Source organism: Bacillus rossius, chromosome 2 (assembly GCF_032445375.1).
Source record: "Bacillus rossius redtenbacheri isolate Brsri chromosome 2, Brsri_v3, whole genome shotgun sequence".
NCBI lineage: Eukaryota > Metazoa > Arthropoda > Insecta > Phasmatodea > Bacillidae > Bacillus > Bacillus rossius.
The window spans coordinates 125,240,885-125,253,125 of NC_086331.1; the positions used below are offsets into that span (position 1 = coordinate 125,240,885).

The following is a 12,241-nucleotide window of genomic DNA, read 5'->3' on the forward strand; positions in this document are numbered from 1 at the left end:
TATTATTAATTATTCTGGGGATTTCCGACACTACACGTTTATGTTTCCTCAAAATGTCTGTGTCTCAGGAAAATCGGCATACTGAAAGATCATTTCACAGTTGGGGGTTGAAGCACGAGAGACAGCTGCGGTTGAGGTGTGATCAGTTTTAAGGTCAGTGACAACGGCACATACACCAGACTGACGCGGCGTTGCCAAGTCTCGCGTGCACATCTCAGGGTTGCTACCTCATGCTCACAACAAACATGGAAACATAATTTGATTATAACTTATTGTTAGGAAAAACAACACCTGCCTTATTCGAATAGCTCTGAATGTTGACTTAGGGTGTTTATAAACAAATTATTATTATTTTTAAATTTTGGAAACGGTGAATTAAAACAAACCTTTTAAAGGGTGCCATGATTAAGAAGTAATTCTGATATTCCCCCTTCCCCCCTTCCGGATAATTGGGAGTATGTTTGAAGCTGTAGGTCTGCACTTCATTTGGATATACTATTTATGTCATGGTAAGACATTATACTTATATACAAGTCACCTTCAGAAAATGCAAGGTCCTTTGATTGCAGTATAAGTACCAACGTGTGTTTGAAGCTGCAGGTCTGCATTTCATATGGATATATTTGTAGCAGAGAATGGACTGTATGAGTCTGTCCTTAACTCGCTAAAATAACTAGAACTCCTGAAATATTTACAACCTAGGATACAGCGACTGTAGGCAAAGTGTGTGTTTAGCGACATGTGTAACCAAGTCCTTGAACAGAGTCTACTCGCTTACAAATGGACACTCGGTGTGTAAATAATTTTGACGACAGTACTTCCTACCGGTAAAACGCTGAACTATGATTTTTTCACTCTACAGGATAACTGAGGACTCGACCAGATTTCTTTGAAAATTTGCAAGAAGGCATTAAAGGACACAACATAAAGAATGTGAGGTTTTTCTATCTGAGGACCTGAAGTCAAGTCCTCGGATCCACATCGGGTCCTCAGAAGCCCGGTGAGAAATCATACGTAAGTCCTCATGTCGTACCTTATGCACACTCAAGGACTCTCTATCTCACACACACACAAAGGGACACACACAGTGACAATGACTGTACACAAGGAGACAATGAGTCACACCATGTGGCAAGACAAAGTGAGCAAGTGACGTACACAGGTGAAAATAGAGCTGACTTTTTCTGTAAGTACATTGCCTTATATGTTTTTCCTAATCCTCCAGGTAACCTGGATTTTCATTCTTTGTATTGGCTGTGGTCCCAATTGATCGGACTTAGGAAGTTCTACTGTACTTTGAAGCAGGACTTAAGGAAATGGAGAAAGCAGAGTCTCGTCAGGCATGTCTAGGTTATGAGGTGACATCGGCTACCGGCGTGTGGCCATTTATAAAATTCCTTCTGTTTACACGGTGTTCCTTTCCTTGCAACATGTCTTGACTGTGTTTCTTGACACATTTGGTATGTGGCCTACCTATTTATAATGCCTCATATTTGGTGTATCCTGGCCGAGTGCAGTTAGTATCCGCAATAATTTTCACAGGAGATCTCTTCATCTATTGGAAACCTGAAGGAGTTGGTAACGTTGAAGTTGGATGATAATCATTTACGGATTATTCCATCTTCCATTGGAAATCTTTCACTGCTTCAAGAGTTAATACTGAGTCACAATAATCTTGAAAGTCTTCCCAGCACAGTTGGTTTGTTACGGCAGTTGCACATTTTGAATGTTGATGACAACATTCTTGAAGATTTGCCTCCAGGTAATCCTCTGACTTTACATATGTGTTAATACTAATTACTTAAATTAAATTTTAATCAGTGGTGGTTTTTGTCATAATCATAAGTTTCAGAACTGGTTCAGTGGGTATGGCCAAGTAATTTTAATTTTTCTCCATAAAAATTAAATTTGTATTTTGTGTGGGTATTAAAATTTAATGGGTTAAATTTTCATAATGTGAAATTGGTAAATACAGCATGTTTAGCTAACATAAAATAAATTTTACAGGTTTCATGATTATTGTTTGGCCAATTTTTTGCTATAACTATAACTGAAATGATAGGAAATATATTTCTGTTTAATAGGCTATGTACATTGAAATAACAAATACTAAAAAGTATCATGTAAAACTTATTAATGGTAAAACAACCTGGATCCATGAGTTCAACTGTCAATCAATTGCTTTCAATGGAGTGTTCTGCAGTGGTTGATCATAGATTTTCATGTTTGCAGTTGCTGATGTGCTTTTTAATCTTGGTTATCCAGCGAATCAGGAGGAAAATATCCTGTAAATGACTAACATCTTCCAACATGTTACACTTTTGTGGTGAGGGTCATGTGTTCAGTCCCAACTAAAATGTTTTGTCTAAATTTTGAGTACTGAGTTGGTGCATACGTGGTTCGGAGACCACTATAATTTTGGACGTTCTGCTGCCTAAGACTTCTGTGTATATCTGTGCGACCTAAAACCCTAGCAAACAAACAAAACCTATTGTTATTGCACATCTGCCACATTCATTGATTTATGTGTACGTGATACTGTTTCAATGGCTTGTATTTCGCTTCAGCGTATTAACTAAACTTATTGTGCTAGACACATACCATACTTTCAGGTTGACTGGATAATCAGAATATAAAAATAATTTTTTGACTTATCTCTTGTTAATTATCATATTATATAATAGTTATTAGCTGTAACTTGACTTGCTTACTGATGGAAATCTATTGGTAAATATTGACAAGAAAATATAATTCAAAATTTAAAATAGCAGGTGGGTGGCAACAAGCTGTCTACTGATTCATGGAAATGAATATGTACTGCATTACGTATAGAAAAATATGACTCGAAAACCATTTTTGTTTACATTAGCCATTTCCCATTATTTCAGTTTCTAATGACTGATGTGGACAAGACATTAAGTCCTAATCCACCATCCATAGTTTTAGAGGAAATGACTTGACAAGAATGGTGATTGGATAATGATGTGCCAGTTTTATTCACGTACTGATGGAATTCCGTCATGGAATGTTCACATTATGTGCTATAGCTTCTTAAGGGGATTAGCATTGTGACAACCTGTTCACTTGTTGATGTGTATGTTTATGGATAGACACTTAAAGTTTTGGACTGCATATTGTAAATAATGCACACTACCATACTCCTATGATGACAGTTGATACCTGACAGCCTATGAGACATTGTGCGTTCCAAATTGATAGCACTTCACACAGACTACGGAGTGACCAAATATGTGTGCTTGCACCCTACACTATTATTCGTGCACCTTACGAAGTCTATGCTAATGTGTTGCTCTCCAGCTCTTTGATTTTACTAATAATAATTAAGTAAATTATACTTTGTACGGGTACATGGTACCGCGTACAGCAACATCAGACTATTTATTAATTGTTTTATTATCATATATGTATTTCTTTATTAGTTATGATACTATGTTGTTGTTTAACCTTCTAATGTAATACGTCGAACCTTCAAACTACGGAACTGTCATGCTACAGCTTAGCATTCATAAACATTGAACTGACCATACTACCATCAAACCTAACCTGATTCCATACTTAACTCATTGTTGTAATTTCACTTCTGTTATTTATTGTAATTTTTGTCTCACCACAAGTATTTTATATTTAATTGTGTTTACATTGTGTTTTGAGGTGATTGTTAATCACCCACATTATTTTGTCTGTTCTTGGATGCATTGTTTACAGCCGCAGGCTATCTTGTAAAATAGCATACCGCCGTGGGCGGAAATGCGTCCGTGAATTATGTTATGTAAAAAAAAAAGTAAGAATAGGCGTCTCTTCGTCAGGGCCTATCCCGACGCCGGCCTTATCTAAATTAGCATTTTTGGCATAATCTTAAAAGATCAAGTAAATTCAGTGACTTAATATTAATTGGTATGGTGATAGCTACGAACGTGAGTGTTTGCAGCAATATCAGGCTGTAAAAAGATAAGTTACCAACAAATTAAGTTGAGGCTTATGCTATAAGCCAAAGGTAGCCATCTTGATCTTAGTAGCGTCCTTGGTACGGACTATTATGCGATGTTAATGTGGAGACTGATGATTATTGCAAAGTTAATTATCCATATTAAGTACATTTTTAACATCTGATGGAACAGTATTATAAATTAATATTTTTATTTCAGTGTCCTTTACAGTTCATTCTACTCAGTGGTCTTAGAGCAGAACTCCTGCAAACCCTGAGCTAATAGCCGAGGTGAACACAATATATCATAAATAAATTCTAAGATATTTATTTATTGCACTTAGATTTTTTTTTCAACACTGAGCTACGATAATTTTAAATAAGTTGAAGAGTTTGAACACTGAACTGTTTATCATACATGAACTTTTGGAGTGATGATAATTTTAAATTGACGAACTTTTGGTTGAATATAAATCTGTGCCTACGTATATCCCGAAAATTAAACTACATAAAAATAACCAGGAAAGCCACAATAATCCATATCAATCCAGAATTTTACTACTATACATCTACACCATATTTACTTCCCTTTAATAACACATTTAATTACCGATTATTTGCAGTTGAAGTGTTATGTTTTGTGTATGTATTTGTTTATAGTTAAGTGTATGTGTTATCGTTGTTGTCATTCTGTATTTAATTAATATGTGTTATGTTCCCATCACCATCCGCACACATCTGAATCATTAAAATTAATTATTATTCTCTAATTCATTTTTTTATGTACGTGTTCAATACTCCTAATCAACATAATAGACCCCTTTGGATAGTATAGCAACGGCGCCCAATTCATCACAGTTATATGTATTTAGCTATATTACTACCATTGGGAAACTAATATTATTGTAGCACACTTCTACTTATATACTTATAAGTACTTATAAGTAATTATTATAATACAATACTACATAGCATTACAAAAAGTGGCCCACAACGTGGTGGCTCGAAGAGGAATTTCACTGTAGACACTGAAATATTATTAATAAGATGTCTTCGGGAAAAGGGTACGAACTTCGTAATCGAGCTGCTAGCCAGTCTGCTGCCATGGAGGAAGTTAGGGAGCTGGAGGAGTCAGAAGCCTCTCCATTAGACAATTACCCTACCCCTGTTCAGGAGCAGGATGATCACAGATATGCTGCCACCTACAGTAGCAGTATTAATGTACCAATGGAACAGGTAGAATCTGCTGTTACCCCCATTCCTGCCAAGTCACCAAATGACTCAGATGAGGAACAATCTGAGGAGGAGGAATTCCAGGGAGTCGGGACAGCTGAAACCAGCATGCCAACAGCTGGGACAGCAGCAACCACAGTTCCTGTAGTGAACTCCATGACTACACAGCCCCCTAGGATAACAGATATGTCACAGTTGCTGCAACAGCTGAGATTGATAATACAAATCGAAGGACAGCAAACAGCCAGCCAGCTGAACAACTTAGTCAGTCAGCAGCAAGAATTGCAGAGCAACTTATCAATTCAGCAGCAGGACATGCAGGCTAACCTAACCAGCCAGATAAACAGCCAGAATGCAGAGATGCGTCAACACATTGACAGCAAGATGGATCTACTCAACTCCAGGTTGCAAGAGGGACTGACTGAATTGGAAGAGAGGATAGAGACCAGATTGCAGGACCAGTCTCAATCAATGACTCAACTGTCAGAGCAGGTCCAGACTCAGGCATCCAGAGTTGACAATTTGGAAACTCATACCACCACATTGGTGAGAGTAGTAGATAGGGCCAGACTGGAACAGCAAGGCCATGCCCAAGTATTGAGTGAGAGGTTAGAGGAGGTGGAGAACACAACAGCCGTACTAAAATCAAGATGGGACAGTGTGGAAGCAGAACTCAGAGCTGCGGCAGAAAAGAATTCACAGAGTGGTGATGCAGCCATGCAGCTACAGGCCACTCAGCAGAAAGGTGGGCTGCCTAGCAATGTGACCTCTGTCACATCACTCACCCCTACCACGCCTGCACCTACTACAGCAACTACACCTGCCGTCAACCACTCTTCTCAACCCCGTTCATGCTCACCTGCACACTTGGACCAGGTCACACTTATGCACCACCCCGCCAAACACTGGTCGGAGTCTATTCCCACATTCTCTGGCAAGTCACAAGAAAATCCCATTCGCTTCCTGAAGAAGTTTGAGGATTATGCCAGAACGTTTGCCTTGACAGACACAGAAAAATTAAAGTGTCTGAATTTTGCCCTCAAGAGCACGGCATTCTATTGGTGGGAGCTTCAAAGCACTCAGACTACTTCATTCGACCAATTCAAGGACCAATTCAAGAGCCAGTACTGGAGCTTGAAAGTACAAGGCAATCTGCGTGCTCAGCTACATGCTGACCGTTTTGACAGCAAGAGAGGTGGTTCGCTAGAGGCGCACATAGTCACCATGTACGAACGCACCAGGTACTTGGACATCGTCATGTCAGACGAAGAGTTCATCGCCACCATGCTAACACAGTTACCTGTCGCCTACCAAATACAAATGTCTGGCCATGCCTACAAAGATGTCACAGAGTTTCGTGATCACGTGTTGGCAGTAGACAAATTACAACGCCTTCAGAAGGGTCAAGCCAGCAAGGAGGAGTATGAGAAGCCATCTCAGCCGGCCTACCAAAAGCAAGGACCAGTTAACACGTACTGGCAAGGTAGAAACAAAGACGACAGACAAGCGAATGTACATCTCATAAACTGTGAGAAGAGTACCAGATACTCTGAGTCAGAGCCTACTAACAACAACAGTTTCAAGTATGGATACAAGAAGGGTAGGAAAGCATACCAGAACAAGCCCTATCCGAAGAAGAAGTGGTGGAACCAGCGGCCCAGGAGCAACAGTGAAGGTGAGGATGAGGACCGGCGGCAACAGAACAGGAAGGCAATGGAACGGCCTCCCAGGAAGTCAAGCTATAGGCATAGAGCTGCTGAATCAGATGGAGAAGCTGATTACCACCCTGTAAACCAGAAGCGCAGCTATCCATCAACAGCTTACTACCAGCATGACTACCGAATGCCACACACCAGAGTCCCGACTGAACAGGAAGAAGGCTGCGGAAACAGAAGAAGTACCGGCCCACCTGCCAGTCATCAATATTCATTTCCCTATCCACCGCCATCACATCATTCACCCAGCCAGCAGAGCGTGGGATATTTCCAGCGTAACACGCCTATCAACCCCATTGCTACTGAGTTCCGGACTGCTGTGGCCAATGCAGCCCATGGTCCATCGAGCAGCTGGACCGCACCAAGTGGAAACCACCCTGCTACATCATCAAGTAGCAACAACCAACGGGACAGCCCGTGAAACTAGAGTGGGTCCAGGTTAAATCGCCCCGAACCACGACCCATAATCCATACGAGGGGGAACATGCACACACGCCAGTAACCATTGACACACGACATGGCTACATTAACTATCACAAATTTATTTGCACTGTATTAATGAAGGAGAATGAGAGAGAGTTTCTCTTCAGAGAGATACATGAGGACGATCTACCTCAGATCAAAACTGTCTGTCCAGAGATACCGCTAGAGGTAAACGGCATCAGTGTACCAGCACTAATTGATAGTGGTGCTGAGGTCACCTGTGTGAGTGAGGAGCTTGTGAGACAGCTCGAGCAAACAGGTGTAAGGGTACCTGTCATGCCTGTGCCAGCATTGAAAATACTGGGAGTAACTTCAAGAGCCAGCCCAGTTGTCAATCGACAAGTGTTGCTGCACATTGAAGGTCTGGGACAGCCAAAACAAGTTTCAGCTTTAGTGGTGAAAGGCCTCGCTAAACAACTGATTTTAGGGACAGATTTCCTAACACAATTTGGAATAATTATTAATTTTCAATTATGGACTATAACTGCCAGTGACAGTCAGCACTCCATCCCATTGTCAGATCAATGGAGTGTGAAAGAAAATTTGGTAGGACTGTTAGCTAACATGCCTATGCTTAGGCAGATTAACAGTTGCAATGTCAACTCTAGCCTAACAGCCTCATTGGAAGACATTTCTTCTGCCATCCGTGGTGTAAACACAGTACCACATGAGCAGATGAATGTGTTATATCACTTGCTAGCCAGTTATCAAGAGATTTTCTCTGATAAACCAGGTCTCAATAACATGTACAAAGCCAAGATCTGTATTAAAGAGGATGAACCGTTTCACCGTAAGTCCTATCCAATACCAGCAAAGTACCTACTGGAGGCTACTGAGTATCTTAAGCTTATGATAGAATGGAAGGTCATCAAGAGAGAGGCTAGCCCATATGCTAATCCAATAGTATGTGTTGGCAAGAAAGATGGTACAGTAAGGCTTTGCCTTGACGCCAGAGAATTGAATCGTATTACCATCAAGGATAGAGAGAGCCCAGTGCAAACCAGTGAGATACTAAGGTTGTATCAGGGTGTAAAATATCTCACCACCCTAGATTTGTCATCTGGATATTGGCAAATTCCACTAGAACCCCAGTCTCAACAGTATACTGCATTCCTGTTTAGGAATCAGCAGTACATGTTCCAGGTCATGCCCTTTGGACTGTGTAATGCAGTTGCAGAATTCACCAGGTGCCTAGCAGCCACCTTAGGCCCTGAGTGCAGTGGTTTTGCACGAGCGTATGTTGATGACATACTGATTACGTCAACTACATTTGAGGAGCATGTCCAGCACATAGGAACGGTACTACAGAAGTTGAAATCTGCTGGGATGACTGTGAAACTAAAAAAGTCAGTGTTTTGTAGGGATGAACTGCCATTTCTGGGACATATACTAACACCAGAAGGCATCAAAACAGCCCCTGACAAGCTTCAGGCAATTCAGGAGTTCTCTGCACCCAGAAATGTCAAACAACTCAGAGCATTTCTTGGGATAATTGGTTTCTACAGAAACTACTCAGACCGAGTAGCACAACTGGCATCACCTCTGTTTGAGTTATTGAAAAAGAACAAGATCTGGGAATGGACAAGCAAGCATACAGAAGCTTTTCAAAATTTGAAACAATTATTTTTGGCTGAACACGTGATTTATCATCCGGTACAAAACAAAGAATTTTTCCTGTATACCGATGCTTCAGACATTGCATTAGGGTGCAAGCTAGCCCAGTGTGATAAGGCAGGACAAGAGAGAACTGTTGCTATGGCCAGCCGCACACTCAACAAGGCTGAGCGTAACTACACAGTTACAGAGAGGGAAGCCTTGGCAATAGTATGGTCACTGCAGAAATTCAGAGACTTGTTGATAGGTGAGAAAGTCAACCTACTGACAGACCATCAAGCTCTCACTTGTCTGAAAGCAGGAAAATTATTTGGCAGCCGTTTGACAAGATGGTGTCTATTACTGCAAGAATACGACATACATATTCAACACATCAAAGGCACAGCTAATGTCACAGCTGATTGCTTAAGTAGACTGGCAGAATTAAATTCAGACACCCGTCCAGTTGCAAGCAGACCAAAGGAATTTCTTGTGGCAATCAATCAGCCTAACCCATTTCAAAATAATTCTAATTTGAAATTAATATTACAAGATTTAAAGGAGAAGCAAAACACAGATGAGTTCTGCTGTAAGATGAAGCAAGGATTAACTGATAAGCCTGCTGATCATCGAATACATCAACATTTCAGCATGTCAGCTGAAGGTGTTTTGTTTGCTCATCCTAAACAGAAACATATATTTTCTGAAAACTGGAAACCAGTAGTGCCCAGTTGCATGATTTTTCCTATAGTGAAGGAAATACATGAAACCCTAGGTCACATGGGAGGTAAGAAAGTATTGGAAGCTGTCAGCAGACAGTTGTACTGGCCGAACATGCCACGTACAATTACCTCTTATACTAAATCCTGTGAACTGTGTCAGAAATCAAAGGCACCCCCTGAGAACCTGCATGGAACTCTAGAGGCAATTCTACCCAGCCAACCTATGCAGCTAGTGTCAGTAGATTTGTTTGGTCCACTGCCACCATCTAAAGCAGGTGTACAGTATATTTTTGTGATAATGGATGTGTATACTAAGTATACCAGGTTGTTTCCAATTAAGCACGCAACTGCAAAAACAGTTTTGAGGTACCTGCAAAAATTTTGTAAGGAAGTGCAAACACCTAGGATGGTACTGTCAGACCATGGTACCCAGTTCCAGAGTGAACTGTGGCAGACAGGCCTAAAGAAGATGAATGTGATACCTACTATGTCATCTATAAGGCACCCTCAAAGTAACCCTGTTGAGAGGGTTATGAAGTCTTTGGGGAATACTCTACGTGTTATGTGCCATGGTGCACAACAGTCATGGCGTGATCGCATACCTGCGATTGAGTGCATATTAAACCATACAGTGCATAGTTCCACCGGTTTTACCCCTCATGAAGCCCTAAGTCTGGATCGGTCGGTGGCGATTAACCCACTCTATTTACCTGAAAGAGACATAGATACGGATGTGACGGAATGGCCAACCGGTCAAGAGGTTGAGCACCTAATCAGTAAGCGACTACAAGCAGAAGCTTTAGCCAGGAAAAAACGCAAGAGTTCATCTAGAGTGAAGCAGTTCCAAGTTGGAGACCGAGTGCTTCTAAGAACAGCTCCGGTGAGCAAGAAATGGGAACGAGTGACGAAGAAGCTGTTTCTGCTCTTCGAAGGCCCATATGTGGTAAGCAAGATCATACGTGGAAATTGCTACGAGCTGCAAGACCCTGTTACCAACCAAGTTGTGGGAAGGTATAATCTAACACATTTAAGGGCCTACAACCAGCCCAGTAATCTGTAAAGATGTGTTTGGTCAGAGCGCATTAGAACTCATCATGTATACTACTGTGGAAGATAGCCTGAATGTACAGTTGTTGTATAGAATACATTGGATGATCCTATGTAAATAGAGGACAGGACATCCTATAGTGCAAATGTGTGATGTTTCACATGTTATGCCAGCAATGGTAGTGCCAGCCATGAGATGTTATTTTTGCTGTTATTGTGTTTGTAGTGTCTATTGATACACTACACTGGCAGCCTACGAGTGTAAGGCCAGTTTGTCCAGTGATGAGGTATGGTGAAATAGTCCACCCACACTAGGATTTTATTGTGTGTAACAGTGTATAGCCAGAGAGCTATGTATACAGCATTGCATGGCGCTAGCACCACAGAGTTGGTGTCAACATTACAACATGTACACACGAGCATGACCAGGTGTCAGCTGTGGAATTAAAAACAACTGTGTATCCTGTATGAATACCCACTGACATGTGTGAGAATAGCTATCATGACCAAGTGTAACAGAATGTGTTAGAATTCGCTGACCAGCTGATTGTCCACATAAGCAAGCATGCACACAGCATATCAAATAAGCCACATATCACTCTTGCAACTACGAAGCCATGCAAACCCTCTATGAACTAGTTACCTTGTTTGCGTTATCCATATGCTGAAATTATTGTCGCACTGATTGAGGATTTTTAAGCTCACTTCAGAAAAATAAAATAAAATGAAAATTGCCATGAATTTGACTGTGTAATATCATGTGTAAAAAAATTGCACAAATTTTGGTTATAATGAGTATTATGTTTGGCATTGTATCTTATATATTTATTTATAGTGAGCCATTTAAAAACACTTTGCTTTGAATGAAAAAAAAAAAACACTTGAATTTAAATTTGAATATTAAGCAGTAGCTTAATTTATTTTAAATTTGCCACTGAAAAGAAATACAACATGGTTGTATATACTTCACACACTAATTTTGTTGTTGTCACACGAAAGTTATCATTTCTTGAAGTTTCAAACGACCTACTTGTTGGGGTCTATTCTTCTGGCTGTGATACAGAACATGGAACACTGGTGTCGCGAGCAAGAGGAAATGATTTTCTGTGCTACCCAGTTGTTGCCTGTGGCCAAAGTGTGTAACAAGTGTCAACAAAGTGTGATGAAATCAGTGAGACTAATATCCCGAAATTATAATTTCACATCAACAGTGAAATGAAAAAAAAAAAAATTATTGAACACTGCAAGACATGTGTTATGTGAAAACACAGTATGTACTGATGGTACAAAAACATATTAATACACTATTATTGTCTGCAAGTCTGCAGCATTTGAAGTTAATTAATTATGTTATAAGATGAAATAACATGAGATGATTTTTTTTTTTGAAATGAACTATCATTATTATTGTAATAATAAGTCATTTAATTACATTGCAATTATTCATGTAGTCATAGTGACATAAATGTGTAAATAATTATTGTATTATGATGTGTGATCAA

General features: G+C 40.2%; 1 protein-coding gene across 6 annotated transcripts in view; it reads left to right on the forward strand.

Moving 5' to 3' along the window:
- LOC134529775 (protein lap1) overlaps positions 1 to 12,241 on the forward strand; it is a 72,114-nt gene that overhangs the window by 30,496 nt on the left and 29,377 nt on the right. For all 6 annotated transcript variants that reach the window (XR_010074704.1, XM_063364204.1, XM_063364205.1 and 3 more), the window contains one exon: positions 1,543 to 1,762. Coding sequence is in view for 5 of the 6 variants with exons in the window: in XM_063364204.1 (XP_063220274.1) it covers positions 1,543 to 1,762 (220 nt within the window). In the remaining variant the exon portion in view is untranslated. The remainder of the gene's footprint in view (positions 1 to 1,542; positions 1,763 to 12,241) is intronic.